The 24,434-nt window shown below is 46.1% G+C and overlaps 1 protein-coding gene across 1 annotated transcript in view; it reads left to right on the forward strand.

Moving 5' to 3' along the window:
• LRP10 (LDL receptor related protein 10) overlaps positions 1-11,830 on the forward strand; it is a 296,483-nt gene extending 284,653 nt beyond the window's left edge. Inside the window, exon 8 of the mRNA XM_086923655.1 lies at positions 9,901-11,830. Within this exon, the coding sequence (XP_086779781.1) occupies positions 9,901-10,605 (705 nt within the window). The 3' untranslated portion in view covers positions 10,606-11,830. The remainder of the gene's footprint in view (positions 1-9,900) is intronic.
• Positions 11,831-24,434: the final 12,604 nt, after the last annotated feature.

Consider the following 24,434-nt stretch of genomic DNA (forward strand, 5'->3'; position numbering starts at 1 on the left):
TCATTGCCGTGTTGCCCTCGACCTGCACGAGGAACTGATTTGGTGGGGATAGGGGGCTCCCTATGTGCGTGTGAAATGACTTCAAAGGCGCACTTACACTTTCACTTTGAGGTATTGTGGAAAACACTTAACAGGGATTCGGAGGCAGTGCGTGGCAGGCAGATGATTAATCGCACTGGCGCCTTCTGATCAGGTAACCAAAGTGTACTAGAGCAATGTACTCTGAAGGTGAGAGCACAATCTCAGACACGCAGGAAGCCGTGTAAAGACAGATAACCTTGCAAAGAGATAGTTTAGCGGTCAACAGGCACCTCCCTTTTTGGCGTTCTTGCCTGACAGGCTGGCAAGCCAAACAGGGAGGCAAGCAGAAGCAAAGATATTGAGAAAGACGCACAGGCACAGCAAGCAAACAGTCATGAAAAACGAACGGGCACGCGGATATTCAGGCAAGGAGGAGAGGGATGCAGACAGAATGGCAAAGAGTCAAGTAAGCAAAACGGGCGGGTAGCCTGGATGATGACCAACGGGGAGATGCTCAAACGAGCAGACAGGCTGGGGGATTTCGTAACTCGTCTTTCTAAGAATGTTGACGGGCTGACACATGTTTGGATACCACCAAGCTGCCCGGGCCGGGTACACATTGTATAACACTCCATACTACTGCACTGACCAGTTACATACGGCCCAGCCCACAGTTACCTTACTGCCTAGAGCCCCTTAACACTTTCAGAGTAGGCTGCATACTCCCTAGAGCCCCATACAGCTCCCTGAAGGGGATACTTGCGACCCAAAGCCCTACACAGCTCATCGGGCAGATAATATTCAGAATAGGGCCCGTGCTGCTTCCATATTACCCAGAGCCCTATAACTCTCTCTGAGCCGATGACATAGTGCACAGCTTCCAAAAATGGGCAGGAAGTCCTTATACCGCTCACCAGGCAGGTAACATCGGAACAGATCCCCACACTACCTCCCTGGGACGGTGCCAGACTGCGTGTACGCCCAAAACAGCTCTCTCCTGTGCAGGTAACACTAGCACAAGCCCCATACAGCTCTCAGGGGCAGACACGTTACATAGTGCCGAGAGGTGTCCATTTCTGTCTCGCAGTTTTCATATTACAGGTTAAAATCACGAAACTGCTCTGTACCATCTGACAAGCAGTCCGTGGACCTCTGTAAACCAACCAAAAATGAGTATGCAGAGACTTAGTGGAGCACCAGAACCTTATCTCACGGGGTGATAGGGGGCAGAGGGGTGACCCAGCACCGGAAGCGTGTCAATGTGCAATTACCCACCGAGCCGCACGTTGGACACTCTACCTTAAATCCGTCTTCGCCGACTTTACTACAGAACTTCCTTTACTTTGAACACATCTTCACTGTCTTTATTTCTAGGGTACCTTTACCCTCAACCTGTCTTCAGTGACTATAATTTTAAGCCAGCATTTGCACCAATGAGTGTTCAGGACGTTTACCAATGAGCTGCCTGTGATGCCGTTACCACAGAGCTGTAAATACCACGGTGGTCATTGTGCGGCTTTTCACGCACCTGGCTCACTACAGTGAATTTACCACTGAGCTGCCACAACACTATTTCCCTCTCTTGCCTCTTCTGCTGTATCTGAGCTCACCTTTATCTACCCAGCTGGAGCCGGGCCATGTTTATCTCTGCACAATGGGCCCGAAGGTGCACTTTAAGACAGTGTTTCAGCGCGAGAGGAGCCTGTCTTGGACCCGTTGTGGCACCCTGGCCGTGCACGCTATCGGCACTACCTTGAGTCAGACTCAGACCAGAGGGCCCGGGGAAACAGGCCCCATTGTGACCTGTGACCACAGAGTCCTCTTTCAGCCTGAGTCATGGGCACACAGTGCTAGTGGATCCCAAATCAAACAATACTCGTGAGTACCAAAACCGATGCCCAAGGCCTCCCCAAGGCCCTGGTTAGGGTCAGACACCCAGACCCTATCCAGTCGCAGTCAAACTACCTGCATAATGAAGATCACGTTCCCGAAACACAAGTACATGTTTTAGGGGGGTCTGCGCAATGCACTCTGGGATGCACATACCCCGTCTGAAGTAGTTCTTCAATCTGTCCTCAGCGTTTGAACCCTGGACCACACCTTCCAAACTGAGGCGACTGGGAGGGTGTTGCATGCCCACTAGGAGGACGTCGATGGGAGGGAACAGTTTTGCTTGACATGCACTCCGAGTGCCTGAGGGGTTCCGCTTTTCACCTTTGTGTTTTAAAATAGGAACAACAAAAAGTTTTTAAATCGAGCTTCAAACTGCACGTTTGCTGCTGCCACGCGCTGTACATACCATTTGCTGCTATTACCTAAAGCAAAGGTACTCATGTCCAGCATCTAAGCTATCTGCTCAAGACACTAAATGAAATGTCACAATCCCACTCATGAGGCCCGTGCCTTCACCCTTCCGGTAGGGCTGGATTTCACACGATCTGCTTTTACAGAAGTTCTGAAATGAATGAGTGACCCGGATTTGAAGATCCAAAAGCAGAGTTTTGCTAGTTCAACTCAGCCAATGTGCTATCTAGATAGGGAAAGGCTCAGCCAATGTGCTATCTAGATAGGGAAAGGCTCTTATGAGCGCACTGTTACTGTGAGGACTTCAAGGCACTAAAGGCCACCTTTGCTTCCCTGTCGTCTACGAGGTTACAGTCCTGCTTTCACTGACTTTAGAACAAACCATCACTGACTCCAGCGCGGATTCCAGTGACGCACTGCTGATGTAGTGACAAGCTACACCGGAGCATCTTTCGCCGGCACTCTTACGGGGATCCGGATGTGAACAAAAAAAGTGCACACCGACTAATGAAGGAGTGTGTGTACTGCGGCCGATAAAAGATCTAATCCCGGTGGGTGGGGCCAAAAGTAGAGAAGTTGGCAACAAGGAGGGACTAAGAAGCCTCCTTTACAATCAGAAGCCAGCGTTTTGCATGGGAGATAACACTACCCAATTAAAAAGATGGGGACGGGGCTTCAACTCCGCTTCTGAGAGCTTCGGAATCCGTATTGATTCCAAGAAGCTCGTACAACGAGAGCAGCGCATGCACGCTGCTTAGACAGCCGAGACCTTAAAAAAGGTGTTACAGGCCTAACATGATTGGCATAAGTTCAGTATAATGGTAATATGAGAGCATAGTAATGCTCCGATAGGAATTGTTATCAAGCAGCAATAAAGAATGCTAGCACAAATTAGAAATTTGTCCCACATCAAATGCCTCTAAAAAGCATTTAAGGATTTTCAGTTGACTGACCCTATAATATATCTAATTACACTTCAGTCACACCATCAAAGAATCAATGCAGCTATCTTGCACGTTTTTTTCACCAAAATTGAGATCATTACCTCTTGTTTGATCCATCGTCTGCATCTTACATACACACGTTCACCTGCAGTCCTAATTAGTCTAGTTTTTTTTGCTGCCACCCCACCCAATCCCCCCTCCCCCACGAGCAGATTTTCTATAAGGTGAATTCCATTATGGCTCCATTACAACGCATCCATGTCACACAGCCAGAATACTTGTCTGAATATCTATTCAGGCACCACTCAATTGGATTTTAACCTATTACCTCATCAAATCCTCAATTCTCCGGTTTTGTTGAACACTTTGCCTTGTCCAGCTCATTTGACTTCCGGCCATTCTATGGAACATAGTCCATCTTAGTTGGATCCTTAGATTATTATTATTTTATTATTTATTTTATTTAGGTTTTTATAGAGCGCGTAGTCACCCTCGAGTATCCCAGCGCTGAAACCTCGGACTCCTAAGGGGGGGGGAGGAGAAGCTGCAGATGCATTAGGGAAAAAGGAGAGTTTTGAGGGATTTCCTGAATCGAAGGAGGTTTGGTTCAGCTCTGAGGCTCGGAGGGAGGGCGTTCCATTTCTTGGCAGTGTTGACCGAGAAGCGGCGGCCACCGGTGCGGGCCTTCTTCACCCTACGGACAACAATGAGGTTTCCCTGTTCTGACCGGAGCGCTCTCGTCGGTATATATGGAATGATCCAAGTGCTCAGAATAGGGGGGCCGACGTTGTGCAGAGCCTTGTGGGCCAGGCAGAGGGCCTTGAAGACGACTCTTTCCCTTACGGGGAGCCAATGAAGTTTCTTAAGAGCTGGTTTGGCTGATGTTCTTGCTGGGGTATTTGTGAGTAGGCGAGCTGCGGCATTTTGGGTCTTTTGCAGTATTTGAAGGGTGGCTTCCGGCGCTCCGAGGTAAATGGCATTACTATAGTCCAGCCTGGATAGAACTAAGCCCTGAATTAGCAAAAGACGGGACTGGGATGGTAACAAGGGAAGCACCTTTCTGCATGATCTAAGTAGACCATAGCAGATGCCGGCAGTTTTCCTAGCCTTAGTCCTGAAGGTGAGGTCGGTCTCCAGCCATACTCCCAGACTCTTAACCTCTGTCTTAGGAGTAGGGGGTTCACCCATACAGGCGGGCCAGAGGTTGGAGGGGAGGCTCAGAGTTTTGTGACCTAGGATTAGGATCTCCGTTTTTGACCCGTTTAGCTTTAGGTCAGAGTCGCTCATCCATTGATGGACGTTGGAGAGACAGTCTCGAAGATTGGAGGGCTCTAGCTTGGGGTGTGAGAGTGTCACCACCAGCTGAGTGTCGATAGTGACTCCGAATGGAGAGACCAGCTCCTCCAGTGGGGCCATATACACGTTGAAAAGCGTGGGGCTCAATGAGGAACCCTGAGGCACTCCACACCGGAGGGGGATCGAAGGGGAGCGGCTTTCTCCTTCCCAGACTTGGAAGGAGCGTCGGGAGAGAAAGGATGTGAGCCATTTCAACGCACTGTCTTTCACGCCCGTGTTATCCAGGCGCTGGGTTAGGACCTGGTGGCTGACCGTGTCGAATGCCGCACTTAGGTCTAGGAGGACCACTGCCACTGATCCTCCAGTGTCAATGATTTCTCTAGCTTTCTCTACAGCAGCCAGGAGGGCGGTGTCAGTGCCCTGACCTGGTCTGAAGCCTGTTTGAGAGTTTTTCAGGAGATGGTTTGCTTCTAAGAAGTGAGATAGTTTTTTGTTTGCCAGCTTCTCCGCGACCTTACCTATCCAAGGGAGGAGCGAGATGGGTCTGTAGTTGGATAGGTCCGCGGGGTCTAGCGAGGGCTTCTTAAGAAGTCCTTTGACGACGGCCTCCTTCCAGCTTTGTGGGACTTCTCCTTGGATAAACGAGGTGTTAATAAGGGCAGTAAGTCTAGCTGTGATGGTCCGAGCGATGTTTTTAGTGAACCGTATGGGAACAGAATCGCTGGGGGCACCACTCTTCGTAGATGCTAGAGTAGCTGCCACTTCCTCTTCCGTGACTGGTCCGAATGAGGCCAAATGAGGTGCATCAGGTGTATTAGGGGGGTTCCCTAATGCAGGGGATGGGTCTTTGGCTTTTCCCGAGGTGGCCTGATTGGTGGCAGGAAGAGAGGAAAGGATTTTTTTTATTTTTTCGTCGAAAAAATTGGCCAGGTTGACACATTTTTCTTCGGCTGCTATGGGGTCCAAGGGTGTCTGCGCGGGGGCTGGGACATGGAGGAGCTCTTTGAGGATAGAGAAAGTCTCTTTGGCCGAGCAAGAGGAGTTTTTTATTTTTTCCTCATAGAAGGAGCTTTTAGCGTTATGGAGGGCTTGTTTGTAAGCTTTCATAGCTGTTTGATAAGCGTCTTTCTCCGACGTCGATTTATTTTTTCTCCATGTACGCTCTGTCTTTTTGCACTCCTTCCTTAGAATGTTCAGGGGCGGAGTGTACCAAGGTGCATGGTTTATCCTTTTTACATGCTTAAGGGAGCTAGTTAGTGGGATGAGGCTGTCTAGGGGGTTGGTGAGCCAGCTGTTGAATTCTCTATCGGCGCTGTTTGGATCAGTTGGGAGGGGGCCATCGGATTCCCGTAGCTTAGCCTCCCATTCCTCTGGTCTTAACTTGTGCCATCGTCTGGTTTGTATCCTAGTTTTCTGTTTGGGAACCGGGGTGGGATGAAGGGGCCAGTACATAGGGATCAATAAATGGTCTGTCCATGGGAGAGGAGTGGGGTCTTGGGTTTGGAGGTTCCTAATATTGGTGAAGACCGGGTCTAGGAGCTGTCCTTTCTCGTGGGTGGCTTTCGAGTTCAGAAGAAGGAGGTCAGCTGACATAAGGTCTGCTAGGAGGTTGGCGGCAGTGTTGTCTGCTGGGTCTAGGAAGTGTAGGTTCAGGTCCCCTAGGAGGAGAAAATTGGGCGTTGATGTAGTTTTTAGGAGGATGTGGTCCATCAGGGTGCTTGAGAAATCTCCTAGCGAGCCTGGTGGTCGGTATACCAGAAGACCCGATAGTGAGGTAGTAGGGGAGATCTGAAGGATGAAATTACAGTTTTCACAGTCCTTGACCGAGCCGCCATCGATTCTACAGCTGATACAGTCTTTGTGGAGTATGGCGAGCCCGCCGCCTCTTCCGACCGGTCTGTTCAGGCAGCCGATTTGGTAGGGTTGCATTGACCAAGTCAAAGTCATTGCTGGGGGTCAGCCATGTTTCGGTCAAAAATAGGGCGTCTAGCAAAAGGGCTTGAGTGAGGAGGTTTATCTCGTGAGAGTGTTTTACCAGAGACCTGCAGTTCAGGAGCCCGAGTTGAAGCGTGTGGCTGGGGTCCGTGGCTTCAGGGGTGTCGCAGAGGGTGCATCCTGTGAAGGGGGTGATAGTATGATAATAATATTAGATGATAATATTATCATCTTATATCATCTTAGATGATATTAGATCTGGGATGACTAGGGAATATGTTCCTCCTATATTTTTCTGCTGCTTTTTACACTATCTCCCCTCCTCTCAAGGTTTAGGAAGCTTGGTGTGGTGAGCAGGGCCTTAGCAGCCTAGATTCTTTTGTGGGTGGAGACTTGCAATTGCTCTTCTCACTCCATGTAGCCACTGAATAAGGTCTTGTTGATTAGAATTTCTTGTTAGGCCGAGGGAACACCTCATTCTGCATGTTCAAGCTTTATCGTACACCTCTTCCCTACAGTTTAAGCTTCATTTGTGTCTTGTGTATTCAAGTGGGTGCATTCTGGATGCAGACAAATTAATTACTTTAGAATAAACTCTGGGAAAACTGATATATTTTTTGTTTTGTGTTTCCCTGTCTTAGTGGTTTGTAATTAGGGTCCTTCGGCACGCCACTCGGTCAGGCTGCCCAAGACACAACTTGGGATTTATATTTCACCACAAATTAGTTCTTTCTCCTCAGCTGACTATACAGACTTTTTCCTGTTTTTGCAATCTTAGAATGTTCCAATACTGCTTATAGCCCACTGCAATATTATTGCTTAAGCCCTAAAAGCAGCTAGTTTAGACTATGGCATGGAGAAGTGTGGCTCAGGGGTTAGAGGCGGCAGACCTGGAGCTTGAGTTCGGCCCGGGACCAGGGTTCAATTCCCCGCCTCAGCGGGTCTTGGGCTCAAAAATTCCACGGACTCGTTAATTCTCGCTCCGGTGCCTCCTCGACTCACGGGTTCACACTCTGCGACTCTGGGCAATAGCTTGCTTAATCTCCACAACGGCCCCTCGCGGTGGGATGCCTGGCTTTCACCTTGTGGATACCCTGCCAGGGTTATCTCACAGGGGAATACCAGGACGGGTTCCCTAAGCAAGCGCTGAAATGCCCCAGGGTAAGTCGTGCGCTATATAAGTTTCATTCATTTCATTTCATTTCATTTCATTTCATGCAGTTTATTTATGCATTTCTGTCCACTGCATGCAGGCCACACAAAACGTTGCACACCGCTTGTTCTCGGTTTAATGACTATCTCCAGAAGCTCCATTGGCTTTAGGCACATAAGCATATACATCAAAAGCCTCATGAATTTGTCATTAAGCCCTACTGAAACCAGGGATTGCTTATCTCTGCTTCTGTCAGACATTACTTTTCCAGCATGTATACTCAGACCTACATCTGCAGATTTGCGGTCTTTGCCTTCATTTCTTCCACTGCATAAATATGGAACACTTTTCTAGCTTATCTGTGATCAGTCAACCATTTTCATTTCCATAAGTTAATTAAAACCTGGCATTTTTTTTCTACAATTTTTTCTTTTAGGCTTCATTAATAGACAAATGTCAGCAGAAATTCTCTATCTGGTTGAGGTCACAGTTTAGTGCTCTAAAGATGTTTTATTTGTTCTTCCGTTTTCTTCTGGAGGAAAACATGGTATGATCTCTCTTGTTTTATTGCTGATGTGTTCTTCCAAAGGGAATTCAGTGTCCAGGGTGAATCCAAGTTAAAAATCCTTGTCACAATCGTCATACCACAACTACTTCATATTTTTTTTCACGAGTTTGCGTAACCCACTTGTTTTCTCAGAAAAATTCCTAACAAATTTGGAATAGTACTCCACCAGCCTGAGAAATGAACGGAACTGGTCCTTATTTTTGGGTTTTGTTGCACATTGAATGGCATCAAGGATTTTTACCTTGGGCTCAATTCCCTTCCACGATACATGATGACTCAAATAATCAACACCTTCTTGAGTAAACTTTCTCCTTTCTTAGTCAACCCACTTCAGTTGATGATGTCCAGGACTGTCCTTACCCTGCCGTCATGTTCTCCCATAGATTCACCAAAAATTAAGATGTTGTCTTGGAGGAACATGACACCTTTGTCTTTGAACAGATTATTCTTCAGCCGCTGGAATACAGCGGATGCCAAAGCTAACCCGAACGGCATTCGTATATACCGAAATGCCCCTTCCGGCGTAACAAATGGTGTCAGGTGTCTGGAATCTCTACTTAACTCAATCTGGTGGTAAGCTGACGATACATCAAAAGAGGTAAAGTATCTGGTGTTGCCCAAAGTCAATAGCATTTCATTTATGTTCGGCAATGGTTGGCGATCTACCCAGATATTAGAATCGAGGTCCCTAAAATCCACACAGTCTTATCGACTTGTCGCCTTACGCACCAGAACAATGGGTGCCAACCACTCTGGACCTTCAATGGGTTCTATTATTCTGGCAGAACACCATTTGTCTAGTTCAATTTTTAGTTCACCCCGTCGGCTTAGTGGTACCTGGCGCACCTTGTGATCTACAGCCTTCGCGTTGTGAAGTTACTTTTCTAGGAATTTCTTTGACGACTTTTCCTCAGCTTGTTGGCATGTCACTGTGCACGTTCCTGTGACACTTTTATCAGGCATGGTGTGCTCAAGGTTCACTGTGTACAATTCTACATTGCACCTACAGTCAAAAGCTTCCTCAGTCGCATAAAATATTTGGCAAGCATGACATTTTTATTAAATATATTGACAGGCATCGGATATTCATGTCACAATGTAAAAAATGCAAAAAAAAATAGGTAAACGCTGAGAGTTGCCCTATCGTTTTGTGATTGAAACTAAATGATAAGCGAGCTATGATTTGTTTTTCAGTGTCCCTAGCTATGTTAATTTATAAATTTACCCTATACTTCATTCCCCAGTATTACAGATGTAAATTATGTTGTCTGTTGCTTTCAATTGCACAGTTACAAAGTGTTTTCATGCAAGGGGGTCTCGTGGAAACAAGTTGAAAGGGGCAGTGTCAGTTAGTGACTACAATTTACAATATTTAAGCGTTGGATACATGTGCCTTACTGACGCAATCTAAGAGTGTAAAATTCCTAATGTGTAGCTACAAACCAATCCTTAATTTAAAAAAATGCTGCAGAAATTATGAACTTCCATCACATAGATGCGCATTGAGATGGTCCAGCTAGATTGTCATTTAGGAGACTTCTCAAACATACAGTATTGCAAGTAGAGAAGATATGTTGGAGCTGTGGCAAGATGTTATTATGAAAAGTTTTGATTACATTTTTTTCTGTATTTGAGGCATGATTTCCTTCATTTATCTCCTTTTTGTTGTCTTCCCACAGAATTCCGTGTTGGGGAATATAAGAGCATTCCTGCAGATTTTACGACAGGACCAGTCGCAGGCCGCGCCAGGCCGCAGACGACGTCGTGGACGTCACGCCCGCCGAGTTCTGCGACGCCTGAGGCGATGGGGCCTCCTGCCCAGGTCAGCCGTTGCCTCATCCTTTGGTGGTTCTGATAGCAACTCTGGGCAGCAGACGCCACCACTTGGCACAGACGTCGTCGAAACAGGAGATGGCATGTCCACCCGTACAGCAGTGCCCTTGCTTCCCGAAACCGGCAGCCCTAGTGAGGCCCCGCCGCTGCCAACAAAAATTCTGCCTTCATCTGCAGACGCGTCAGATTCTCGAGCTGTGCAGGAACAGGCTACACCCCGAGACATGACAGTCCCTCGAAGCACTGAACAGTACCCAACTGTGGCCTTCACCAACTTCGGTGCTGCCCTCTCCGATGTAGTCCAAGCGCTGCGAGGCCGCCTCTTCTCACAGCAGTCGCGCAGGTGTCCTGGGCACCCAGAAATGCTGCTGCCCACTCAGCATACCCCTCCTGCAGATGACGATGACGATGACGTCCTGTTACTGCCACTAGCTGAGGCTCGGGGATATCCACCCCAGCAGGCAGAAGGGGAGACCCTACCTTGGAATCCCCCTCTCACAGCGGACGGCCGCAGTGACAATGACGATGATGTTCTGCTTCTGCCTTGTTAATGGCAAACCGATCCAGTTACGGGGAAACCCTTTTCGCAGTCCCTGGGAGGGTCGTGACTCGTGAAATGTTTTTGTATTAGTCGGGCTGCCTACGAGGCCAGGGGAGCTAGTAAAACACCGTAAGCAACATCAAATTTGCCAATGAGGCCTACTGTCAGCACTGGCTGAGGCAGTCAACTCCTCGAAAAGCACTTTGGTGGTTTCTGAAAGCCCAGCACTTGCTACTGTTAAACTCCTCATTTCACGTCTTTTCCCTTTCTTTCACTTTGCACTCTGGGGTGATTCATTTACTTTACGAGTCACATTAACGTCTTCCTCATCTGCCATTTTAATTGTATTTTTATCAGATGGCATTGTGGGTTAATGCAAAGAGAAATGTCCATCTTGTGAGCTGCTGAGCGCATGGGCAATATCCTGGTGAGAAGCCCAAGAAGGTTCTTGTAGTTCAGTGATTATCGTGTGTACTGTAAATATCTATTGGACTCAGAGGGTTATAAAATCACATTGTGTGTGTGTGTAAAATGCAGACTATGAGGACGCTGGGTATTAAAAGTTTAATTTGAAAGCTAGAAGCCTCAAGATTGTGGCAAGAACGTAATATAGGTTTATATGGTAAATATCTGACGGGGTTTCAAGTCCTTTGTTTCTGTTCACATTCCTATGTATTTTAAATTGTTCGTTTTTTAATCCTATTCATTTTTACACATCTGTATTGCCTTTTCTTTAGCTTGCACTTTGATTTTTGTGTTTTGTATTTTCATTTTTTATTTTAGCTATGGTTATTTTCTTTTCTCTTTCCTATTTTATTTCAGATGTTTTTGGAGTCGTTTTCACTCCTATTTTTAAGTTGTAGTGGTTCTCGTCTCATGTGATATCCCTTCCCACAGTCTGTTCTTGATTTGCAGTGGAGGCGAGCCATTGTCTGCCAAATGAGTGGAATATTATTGGTGATATTCTTGTGTAAGGTGATTTAAAAAAAATATTTTTTTACCTCTCCGCATTTGTGAATAGGTTTTTCTGAACTAATAGAAAAATACATATAATTTTACGGACTGTATCCCCAATGAGGGTTAAAAGTGTGATTCTTTCTGCAGGCCATCTCGCCCTTCCATCTTCTGAGGTCTGTACTAAGAGCACCATCGAGTAACAATAGTGCCTACAATATATGTAAATAACCAAGAACTGGAAAATTTGGTGATTGACACTTTATAAATGATGAAAACAATCGACGCAGATGGTGATTTTTTTTTTCTTCTACCTCTCGCATTTGATGTTCAAAGAAATATTTTTTCCCGGCATTCATTTTTGGGCAAATGAGATGGGGTGTTTCTAATTTTATAGTAAATATATATCTTTCCGAGTGATTTCTGTAAAAAAAAATCGAAGATTGTTATGGTGGAAGTTGAAAATTTGTAACATGGTTTATCGATTTTTTTGTTTACATATCCTGTTTCGAGGACATTGTAATTCAAATCTGTAGAGAAATAATAGTAATAATAATTTGCCCCCTAGCTTCATGGAAGCCACAAAGTAAATTAAAATGGCTGCATGGGATGCAGAACTGCAATGGCTACAAAAAGTTAAATTCTTAAGAGTTAAATGCGTATAGGCTATATCAATATAATTTTGTAAGGGGGTGGCAATGTATATGAGAGGACATTAGTTATTAGAACACTGGGATATCTCTGCCCAAAGAAACACCACTACTTGAATGTAGTAATAGCTGGCTTCTGTTTTTCTGAATGCCATCTTCTGACAGTTAATATAGGCGTTAGCATTGCTCTGTATCCCTTTTGGTAACGTTCCACATATGTCCATTGCAGACAGAATGTTTGATTCCGGTTGTGGTGATGATGTGTTAATTTTAGACAGAGTTGTTATGGTATGTCGGGAATACGGTGCGCTGGCCTGTGAAGGATCTGTCCAGTGAGGACCCTCATGCTACAGTGACATCCAGCATACATTTGCAGCCTGACACGTTCATTAGAGGTCCTGAAAGAAGCAGAGACGTTGGTGCTGATGGACTTGCAGTGGTAAGATACATCAGATCACAAGTCCTTAAAAAAAGAAGTGGGAGGACTAACCAAGTTAGACAGTATGCAAATTACATCATGGCTCTTAACATCAAAGTGCTTGACATCACGACACAAAACACCACACTTGGCATCACAACCCATGACCTATCAGGAAATTACAGTAAATAATCAAAAAGAGGGATGAGGGATCGATGTCTCCGTTTCGTTCCCCAAGGTTAGTTGCCAGTTATCAAAAAATAGAAACGGACACTAGTTACACCTTATGACCATTGGTATAAGGGATAAAGATCAGAGTAGCCTCAAAAAACTCAATGTTTCGTGTTGGAAGAAGGTGCGGTATATCTGGTTCGTCCGCCCCACATTAGAGTTGTGGCAGTTATCATTGGCTACTCCGAAGTGAATGTGCCAGCCTCACCCGAGGCACCTCTGGTCTAGGGTGCAGTGTCCAGAGATTTGAAGTGAGAAAAAGGTGCAAAATAAAGTGTGCAAAAAAGGAAAAAATAGTTAAAAAGGGGAAAAGAAACAGCCCGAAAGTTCTTTAATGGGGGTTGTTTCTTCCACGTTAAAAATTGAGTGGTACGATGTTAGACCGAGTTACTAGGTCTGATAGTATAAATTCACAAAATGCGTCGACATGTTTCAGCTCCGTTAGGCCAGGAAGGGTCTGCGGAGCTTTCGTCAGGACTCACAAACATAGATATATAGTACTTACACTATTTGTGTAGTCTTATTTGGCGTGCAAACACTCTTATTTTGGTTACACAATTGGGGAAATTTTCCTTCTTAATCTGTAGCCAAAAGAGTTTTGATCTTTATCCCTTATACCAATGGTCATAAGGTGTAACTAGTGTCCGTTTCTATTTTTTGATAACTGGCAACTATCAGGAAATTACATCAGATCTTAAGATCACACACATGTTTATCAGGTCTATCATGAGTACATTTGAGTGCATCACAATATGTAACAATTTAGATTTTGCTTCCGGGTTGTGCCAAAGAAAGTGACGCAACCCAGGCTCAAAATCTGGGTCTCAACTTATACATTTACTTTCTAAAACCCTGCCACAAAGAAATTAGCAACAAGGAGAACCATGACAGTAAATCTGTTCTGCTTGATTGGTTGACATTTTACATTTTAAAATATCTTATGGGGTTAAGGCACCTGCTGCAGAGATCTTTGGGACAAATCTCAGGGACTGATAATAATGGTAAGATAACTCTGGAGGTTGATGTATTTGCTGGAGTGTATGTGTTTTGTCTAGTCCTAGTTTTGAATTAAAGTAGCATAGAGAGTTAATAGATCTCCTGCAAAGCACATCATGTAGCACACAAATGAACGTTTTTTGTCTTATGTAAATGGGTGAAATGAGTTACAGCTTTTAACAGAGATTCTTTTATTGCTTGCAGTTAATAAATTGTCACTGTCTTATGTAACAGATCCTGCACATTGATTTACACAGTTGTCAATGTGTAATGTGTATTCATGATGTAAAGCGCTCCGACACCCTGCATTTCGATGAGTAGTGCGATAAAGGAAATAAAACAAAATAGTGGTAATTAAAGTATTTGTGTAAAAAAAAGGGACAGGCCAACACATCTTACATTCCTACAGTGCATGTGTATCTCTCATATGAAGTGACTGAACAGTGAAGTGATAAGGTGTGTGTCTTGGGGCCATATGTATCAAGCACTTATGCGAATTTCGGCGTTTGCGAACGCATTAGTGCTAAATGGTATGTATTAAAGAAATCTGCGTGCAAAATAAGGAATCGCAAAATTTGCGATTCCTTATTTTGCGATTGCATTTAAGGAATTGCAAATTTTGCGATTCCTTAAATGCAATGTAAGAAGCATTCAGAAATGCAAATTGGCCTTAAGGAATCGCAAATTAACACCTACTTGAAGTTGGTGGTAATTTGCAAATTCCTTAAAGAATGCACTTTATTGCATTTTTCAAAGTGCAATGTGAAGCACATACATGCCCTTAGGGCATGTATGTGCGCCATATGGGCACTCATGCTAAGTTCAGGGGTGCAACAGGGTGTCCTTTGGACACCCCTGCACCCTTGAATTTATTCTCAATCTGCGATTCTCAAATTGCGAATCGCAAATTGAGAATAACTTCCCATTCATTCCTATGGGCCTCCTGGCCCATAGAAATGAATGGGAAAGTATTCCTTAATTGCGATTCGCAATTAAGAAATACTAAGGAATCGCAAAAAAATTCGATTTTGTACATACATCCCTATTTACGATTCTCAAATAGCGATTTCTAAAAAAATCGCTATTTGAGAATCGCAAATCAGGTTGTTGATACATATGGCCTTTGATTCCCTGCCATTGCATTTTGGTGTGAGGTTCCTGATAGCTCCCAGCCACAACAAAAGGAGGCCTGATGCCCCCTTAACTTCGGCCTTTGTTATGGGCTCAGCTGAAATTTGATAAGCCCTTTCACCAGCCAATAAACACACAGTAAAGAAAACAAAAAAACTACATTTCCCATGAGTACCACTGATGACCATAGAGGCTAGATAGTATAAAAGGAACTATAGAGGACAATACTTCCTCTTTCTTTGTCCAGAACAGTTCAACAACCAGAATAAAGTCTCAAGAAACCAAAGGATCCCTGACGAGGAAACCGAAGCCGAGGATCTTCCGTGCAGGGCACCATCTCCTGGCGATGAGGAACACGAGAGCAGCATCTCATTTTGGGTCTGAACCTGAAAGGTAAAACGGAGCCGTAATACCAAACACCCATGAATGTACGAGATATAATAATAAATAAGTAGGGTGGGCAAAAAAGAAGGCATAGAACATCATGAAGCATATCAGAACATAATTGCATATAAAGCAGTAGTAAAGACAATGCAATATAGATATAAACAAGGGTGGGATAATCCTTGCCTCCTGTCCTTAATAGAATTGAAAATTCTTGGCACGAATGTTAGCAAATTTTTAATTCTATGGCAGGACGGAGGCTCCGATTATGCTTGTTCAAAGCTTAGCCACCACAATGGAAGCAACATCCACAATAGGCTTGAAATAAAATGTTTTAAACACGGACTCCGAAGACCAATCAGTGGCCTTCATTAGCCCCCCTAGCAGAGTGAGCACCAAAGATGTTAACATCAATACCTGCCTCCAACATGAGGTAACGCACCCAAAGGGCCAATGTTGCGGGAGTCACAGGCCTAAAGGGCTTTTCCAAAGCAATTAACAGTTGACCCTGTAAATCATGTCAAAAAGGAGCAGTACTCACCTCGTAATCCTTGATGCATTGTACCACACAAAGTTTTGGATTGTGTGGAAAAGAATAAGACACAGAAGATGTGTTGCATTTAGTACGTCGAGAAATGACAAAGGAAACGCCCTCCGGGAAGAACGTGCGTCCAGCAAGATCTAAAGCACGAACATCCGAAACACGTTTACAGGACAACAGGCACAACAACATAGTGAGCTTGGCAGACAATTGCTTGCGAGTCAGCAAAGAATTGGAAGGCCATGAATCTAAGAAACGAAGAACTGAGACATCCCATAAAGAGACATACTTAGGACAAGGAGGTTTTACCATCCGAATGCCTCTGAGTAGTTTGGAAACTAAAGGATGCTCCCCAACAGGTTTACCATCAACAGAAACATGTCCTGCAGAAATGGCAGAACAAAAATTATTTCCAGTTCTGTATGCCAAACCAGAAGAAGCAATGGATGCTAGAAAATTGACAACTAAAGTGATATCTGCAGAAGCGGGATCCACCGTCCGTTGTGAACACCAATCACACCATCGTTTCCAAGCTGACGCATAAAGTTTGTGTGTGTTGGGGGCCCAAGCTTCACCGATAAATCTGGCAGCGTCTGAAGAAAGGCCTGGGATTTGCCAGCGACCCCCGAAATCCGCCACGCCACTAGACTGAGGTGACCGGAAAGTACGAGAGGGTGAGGTTTCAGAAGAGGGTCCAGCAACAGGTTCCATTTGTGGGGGAGAAGGAGCGGCGTTGAGCAGCACATCTCCAGAAGAACCGGAAACAACGCCTGAGCTCTCCAAAGAGGAGTGATGAGAATGAGCTTTGAAAGAAAGTGCTTCGTGCGGGCCAGGACTCTGATAATCATCACAAAAGGAGGAAAAGCATAGCACAGGAGAGGAGGCCAAGACTGGAGAAAGGCATCCGTGGCAAGAGCATCCGGATCCGGGCACCAACTGTAAAATAGGGGAAGCTGTTTGTTGAGGCGAGAGGCAAACAGGTCGAGGTGACAGCGTCCCCAAATCCGGGACAATGCCAGAGGATGAAGCATCCAATCGCTGAAATCCCGCAGATGGCGAGAGTTCCAGTCCGCTATTGGATTGTCGCGACCAGGAAGATACTCTGCAATAACTGTGATCTGTTGTTTCAGACAAAGATGCCAAAAGTCCTTCGCAATCTCCGCCAGGAGCCTGGACTTGGTACCCCCCCAGTTTGTTGACATAGTGCACTGCTGAGATATTGTCCATGCGGAGGAGAATGCAAATATTCGACGCTTGAGGGGTAAGGCAACGAATCGCAAAAGAGCCCGCTAGAAGCTCCAAGCAATTGATGTGAAGGGACAATTCCTCCTGGGACCAACGGCCCCCGTTGCGACGGGGCCGCACCGGGCTCCCCAATCCCAAAGGCTTGCGTCCGATTCTATCACCACATCCGGAGTCTTCCCGAACAGCGCTCGACCGTTCCAAGACTCCATGTGCTCCAGCCACCACAACATCTCCCAGCGGGCATCCTCCGAAAGAGGAATGAGGTCAGAGTAGCGAAGACCCTTCTGAAGATAGTTGATCTTGAGGCGTTGAAGAGCCCGATAATGTAACGGACCAGGGAAGATCGTTTGGATCGAAGAGGACAACAGACCTACAATTCGAGCCACCAATCTCAACGAGACCATCTGCTTGGACAGCCCCATTCGCAACTCCCGCTTGTTGGCTCTGATTTTCTGACCAGGCAGGAGGAGTTGGCAGGCAACCGAGTCGATTCGAAATCCAAGTAAGTCCATTGTTTGAGAGGGCTGGAAAGCGGACTTCAGTGGATTCACAAGAAAACCGAGAGATTGTAAGAGTTCTATGGACCACTGTAAATGAGTCTGCAGAAGAAGAGGACATTGAGCCATGAGAAGAATGTCGTCTAGGTACACTATCAGGCAAACCCCACGGGCTCGCAAAGACTCTACCACTGGACGCAGAAGCTTCATGAAACACCACGGAGCTGAGAGACGGAATGGGAGGACAGTGTACTCTAACCACTTCCCCAGCCAGCGAAATTGGAGGAAGCGGCGATGAGGCCCATAGATGGGAACCGACAGGTAAGCGTCTTTCAGGTCGAGACGGACCATCCAGTCCCCTTCCTGAAGGAGGTCCCTTAGAAGATGGATTCCTTCCATCTTGAAATGACGGTAAATCACGCCGCCATTGAAGTCCTTCAGATTGAGGACCAAGCGAGAACCGCCTCCCTTTTTCTCCACCTGGAAAATGTTGCTGACGAAGCCGTTGGGATGTAGAGAAGTGGGAACGATGGCCCCTTTGGCCAGAAGAGAGTCGATTTCCTCGGAGATGAACACCTGATCTTGTTGGAAAAAAACAAGGGGGGGTGGAAGGCGGTGTTGGTGAGGATGTTTGTAGAACTCGAGTCTGTAACCTTGCACCGTCTCCAACACCCAAGCATCGTTTGAGATTTGTTGCCAATTGTGGAGGAAAAACTGTAACCTGCCCCCCCCCCCAAAAACCTCAGAGGATAGAATCAAGCTCAGGAATCGTGACGTCCACCTTGAGCTCCGCCGTAACCACCTTTTTTATACTGTCGTCTCCCTTTGCGCGAGGGATAGAAATTGGACCTGGTCGAACTGTAGTTATCATGTCCGCCACCTCTCTGGGACTGGCCACCACGTTCATTTTGTTGGTTGGCTCCCCGGCCGGAAGAACGTCCCCTTCGTCCGGCCCGTCCGAAAACCGGGCGGAAAGCCCGATGCAAACTGGATTGCGCTTTGTCCAGGCCACTGAAAGTCGCCACAAACTTGGTAAGTTCCTTAAGAAAGGGATGACCAAAAAGCAAACCCTGGGCTAGGGGTCCGGATTCAAAAGGAGCTAAATCAGTCAGTTTTGGGTCCAGCTTCAGAAGGATAGAGCGAAGGCGCTCACTGGAAATTGCGCAATTGGCATTGCCCAAAATACAGATAGCCCTCTGTGACCATCCCACTAGCTCATCTGGATCGATGAGAGCATCTGACACCTTTGCGCGGAACGCTAAATTCAGAATCTTAGTCAGAGGACCAAGAAAGTCCAACATCTTGTCCTGACAGGACCTCCAAGACCTGTCGAGACCATTTTTGGATCCTTGGAATATTTCTTCATGTAGGTCACCATTGTTGGGTCAAAGTCAGGCGTATCTGCCAACTTATCCGAAAGATCCGGACGTGGACACTCCGATCGTAATCGGGCTCTAACATCTTTGTCAAAAGGACGTTCAATATGCGTCTGCACATATTCTGCCACCTCCGGGGAGGGAAGCCAGGCAGTGGAGTTTGGATGAACAATGTCCGTAGGATCAAAGGTCAAAACCTGGGGGTTAGAAGGGGCATCCACAAAGAGCTCTTTACGAGCCTTCTTTTTTGGTGGAGGAACTACAGGGTCGGAGGATGAGGAATCTGAGGTGGAGGAATCAGCAGTGGAAGGAGTCCTGTGGCGTAGGCACAGACTTCGCAAATTTCTTAGCAGGATGCGAAGTGACAGATTCTTCGCCAGCTTTGCAAAATCCGCATGATGAGGATTTTTTGGAGACTTTTTTTGAATGGCCAGAGGAAGGAGGCAACCAATCTTGTTGAGTAGCATAGTCCGACAAATGCCGTTTCAGCAGAGCAATGGCATGGAATAAGGCTTGCCCCATCAAGTCTGCATCCCCTGAGCCTGAGGGCTCATCATCATCATCGTAATAGTACTCCTCATCTTCATAATAGTCTCCCATTATTACAATAGAAAAAATGGAGTATGCCCACGTGAGGAGTAAAGTAATATTAACAACCCAAAGGGCAATGCAGGGGGAGTGCAACCCCAAAGCAAGCCAATTAACGCAGGAACTAACCTGACAGAACCAAATATCAAGTGTGGAGGGAGGGCTTGCTTAAAACCCAATGACACTCTAGGGAAAGCCTATGCATAATTTTACAACCCCCACCCTAATTGGAATAGGGGCGTAGGAGGAGGCAAAATCAGGCAGGCAAGTGGGCAAATACTGTGAAAACAGCCTTCAGAAAAGCAGAGCGCTGCTAGAGGACAAGCGCCGTCACTGACAGCTCCCTGACGAGACACGGAGTAAAAGTAAACAAAACGCTATCGCGCATGCGCGCTGATAGCAGCCTGCTGAAAGAGAGACGCGCGAGCCTCGAGCGTGTCTCTCTGCCCCCAGCTCCCGCTCCACAAAAAAAGGCAGGCGCCGACACCGCGCGTCTATGAGGAGGTGCCACACGCTCCACGAACACACGTCGGAGAAGAAGAACCGGCAAACAAACGGGCAGAAGCCCTCAACGCCTGAATAACAGCCGGCGAAACGCGCAAATACCGACAAAATCGAGCCTACAGAGCGGCGAACAGCAGACGAGCTCTGCAAAGGCAAGCAACAAAATATTCAAGACAGTATAGCAATAAGAATAAAAGTGCACTTAACTGGCTGCGAAGCAGAAAAGAAAGAGGAAGTATTGTCCTCTATGGTACCTTTTATACTATCTAGCCTCTATGGTCATCAGTGGTACTCATGGGAAATGTAGTTTTTTTGTTTTCTTTACTGTGTGTTTATAGGCTGCTGTGACTTTCAGTAAAGAAATGAGAAAGCATAATCTGAGCCTCCGCCCTGCCATAGAATTAATAAATCACATTAAAATATATAAGAAAACGGTCATAGCACAATAAAATAAGCTCCTTACATTTCATTAATAACTTGATTTTCGGGATCTAAAAACATTTTTAAATTATGCTGCACATTTTCTGATATTTATTATTTTTGCATTTTTACACTTATTAACACTGTCTGAGCATTGGTTGGACGTTCTTAGTTCCAGTGTAATAGGATAGGATAAAGATTTATAAAGCGCACTAATACCAAAAGGTGTCAAGGCGCTGGGCGGTCAGAGAGGATCAGAAAGGCACAGAATTGCCAACTATTTTGAGAACAGCTATGTCTTCGACAGCTTTCTAAACACCGGGAAAGATTCCGCAACCGGGAAAGATTCCCCATTAGAGATGGGGGGGGGGCATGTATGCCAGACTTTTACGGCCGCCACAGAGAAGGAGCGTCTTCCCCATTTGACCCTGCGGAATTTCGGAGACATCCGTTTTCTCTGGGAAGATAATCTCAGGGTCATGCCGGGGGTGCACCATTGAAACATGGTTTTGGGCTGCGGCGAGCCTTTTTGTGCAAGGCTTTATAGACCGTACTAAGGACCTTGAAGGAGATGCGCTCCCTGAATGGGGAGCCAATGCAGAGTGCAGATCCCTGTCCTCCCTTAATGATGCTTAGGGATATTAAGGATCAGCCTGGCTGCCGCGTTCTGGACGACGTGAAGCCTGTTCAGGGAGGCCATACTGATGTTGAGGTACAAGTCATTGCAGTGGTCAAGCCAGGAAGTGACCAGGGCAATGATGATGGGCTGGTGCAGTTCAGATTGAATGTACGGATGCACCTTTCTGAGGGTTTTCAAGATATAGAAGCATGTGCTAACCATGCAGCTGCCTGAGCATCGAATGTCAGAACCTCGGCAAGAGTCCCACAGGTTTTTAACTGTCCTAGGCGGGACGGGGAGAGGACCACAGTCTGCCGGCTACCAGGCGTCCAACCAGATTGAGTTCAACGGACTAAAAGCTAGAATCTCAGTTTTATCTGTATTAATCTTGAGGGAGTAGTTCTTCATCCAGCAGATGGTGCCTGCCATGCAACCATTGAATTTCTCCAGTTTTGAATCTTTCATAGATTCACATGCTTGTATCTTCCCCGTCGTCATGGTGGAAGTCTCACGGTAACAGAATGACTATAGCAGTACCATAGAGAAAAACTGCATTGAAAATCCCATAGGGAATCACCTTATTTGGTAACCAGACCTCATTGTTTGGTCTAAAACTCATCCAATCAGCTGCCAGCCCTGACATCACACTCCCCAGCAGAGCTATCCTACCTCAGATTTCCAACCGCCTTCGTGTGAGGAGTCTCCCTGAGCCTTGCTCAGTTCTGTTCCTGAGTGAACGTTTGACCTTTCCAACTGAAAAGTTTCCTTCTGGATTCAAGATACTGTGCTTCATCTAGTTTCTAAACCTGGCTGAAAGCTCTAAAAAGAGGCTTTTCAGGCCCTGCAGATTTGTGGGAAAGCCAGACTTTTTTCTGAGGATCCCCACAAAAACTGTGTATATTGTCTTCACCCCAAACATGTGGCAAAGGACTGCAAACACTGCAGGACCTTTTCAGCAAAAACTTTGAGGGATAGAGAGGCATGTCTTCTGTTGTGGCTTCAGAAGAAGAAGGCCACCTTAGATTCGGACTCAGAGGAGGAATCCACTAGCCAGTCTTCAAAAAAAGAGGAAGGCTTCTGCTTCAGAGAAATCTGTGGATCCTAAAAAGCAAAAAACTAAGGGAAAAGAAACATCTTAATCTTCTCTCCCTCAAACTCTTCTGAAGAAACCCTCAGTGTCACGGGTAGTGTCTTCAGCTCCGTTGATGAAAACTGGCGTTTCCGGCGCTATTTTCTGTGAAGACGTCGACAGCCGTGTCGACGGCCGTGACCAAGACTACGCCGTCGACGAAAGGTTCTATGATGACTCAGTCGACGAAAGTTTCGACGACAACTTTGTCAACGGGAAGAGCATCATCCTCGTCGACGATCCCAGCGACGACAGTTCCGTTGACGACCATTCAAATCTTGACGATGGGAGCATCGTCGACAGGAGCTCAGACGACGACAGCTTTTAAATCGTCAGACTTTACTCTCTATAAGATCTTTTCAATCGTCGACGGTCAGGAAATCCACCGATTTATACGGCGTGGATGCAAATTTCGCCCCTTCCTCCATCAAATCTGCTAGAACTACAGGAATCGGATGATGAAAGATCTACTGGTGTAGCTTACAGCCCCTCTCAACTGCAGATTAAGAGTCAGGAGACTGATGAAGAAGAGTGCCAGGAGGTTCAAGAGGTTTACTCCTTCAACGATCGTCCAGTAGCAGAATCTAAAAGATGAGTAATTCCAGGAATCGTATGACTATGAAGAAGAAGAAGAAGAGCTACATACTGAGGGGAGGGAGGAATCCATTTCAATGCCTCCCTCTGGTGACTGACTTACATCACATGATCAACGACTATTATCGTCGTTTTCCCAAAGCTAATACTCCTGCTACAAATACTTCAGACACTCCTACCCAACTGCCGGTAGTTCAGCCTACACCTAAAGTACAAAATTTGCGATTTCCTCCAATTGTCACAATATGGGATGATTTTGCAGAGAGTGATGGAGTAGACCAGCCAGAAGAAGGATAACTTCTTCAAGATACTCCGGTGGGTGTTGAATGGGATGAATATATCTTGCCTACAACTATATATCCATCTCCTTCACCAGCAAACTCTCCTCAGCAGTACATTGGAGGATTCCATGACATTATGGAAAAAGCGGCAAAAAGATTTGAGCTCCCGCTGCCGGTACAGGAAACAGAATGTTTCCTATATGATTTCAAGGAGGACTCGAGAAAGTCCATACGATCAATCCCAATCATTCAGCATATCTGGGAAGAAGGATTGAAGATCCTGAAAACACCAGCCTCTGTGGCTGCTTCAGTACCCAGGATTGAAAAGAAATATTGTGCGCCGGAATCTTCTCCTGTGTATTTGATTGGGCGCCCGCGACCAGAATCAGTGATGATGCAGCCAGGCCAGCTCACAGTCAATCAAAAAATCCTGTCTCCACATCTGTAGCTCCTCCTGACAAAGAATGAAGACGAATGGACGGTGCAGGGAAGCGTTTTGCAGTAATGGCAGAGTCATCCATTAAAGCTGCAAATGCTTTGCCTTTGATTAGTCCATTTAACAGACAGATGTGGTCTGATATAGCGCCACTGTTGGCTCATCTCCCGGTTTGATAAAAAAGAAGAAGCAACAGCTATTTTACAGGACGGGGCTAGGGCAACCTCCAAATCCATCAATTTTGCTATGGCGTTCGCCAAATGGCAGGAGCGGTGTCTCTCCGAAGGCAAGGATGGCTGAAAGCCACTTCCTTTAGACTGGAGGTACTGCCAAAAATTGTAGACATGCCTTTTGATGGAGAGAATTTCTTCGGTAAATATATTGACAATGCTCTCCAGGGAATCAAGGCGGACATGGAGACAGCGCAGGCGCTGGGGTCTCTTCAACAGGGCAGATTCGCTGGGGTCTCTTCAACAGGGCAGATTCCTGTCCTTTCGGAGGAGAGGGTCTAGAGGCCAATACAACCAAAGGTCTTCGTACCAGTCCAACAGGTACCAGCCTTACAGTCAGCAAGGATATCAACAGTATTCCAGTAACCAGCAATATCGTTCCTCAAACCCCTCTTTCCACCAACAATACAGGGGAAAGAATGCTGCGAGGGGAAAAGCGCAGCAATCCAATAGACAACAGTGACTTCATCAAGGCGCCCGCCACTTGGTCAGACATCGGCAACAACCAATATCTCTCTCTATTTTCACAACAATGGCTGTTGATAACAGACCGAGGGGTACTGGATGTAATTCATCAAGGCCATACCCTGGAATTTTTTGCAGTAGCCCCCAAAT

Source organism: Lissotriton vulgaris, chromosome 5 (assembly GCF_964263255.1).
Source record: "Lissotriton vulgaris chromosome 5, aLisVul1.2, whole genome shotgun sequence".
In the NCBI taxonomy this organism is placed as follows: Eukaryota; Metazoa; Chordata; class Amphibia; order Caudata; family Salamandridae; genus Lissotriton; species Lissotriton vulgaris.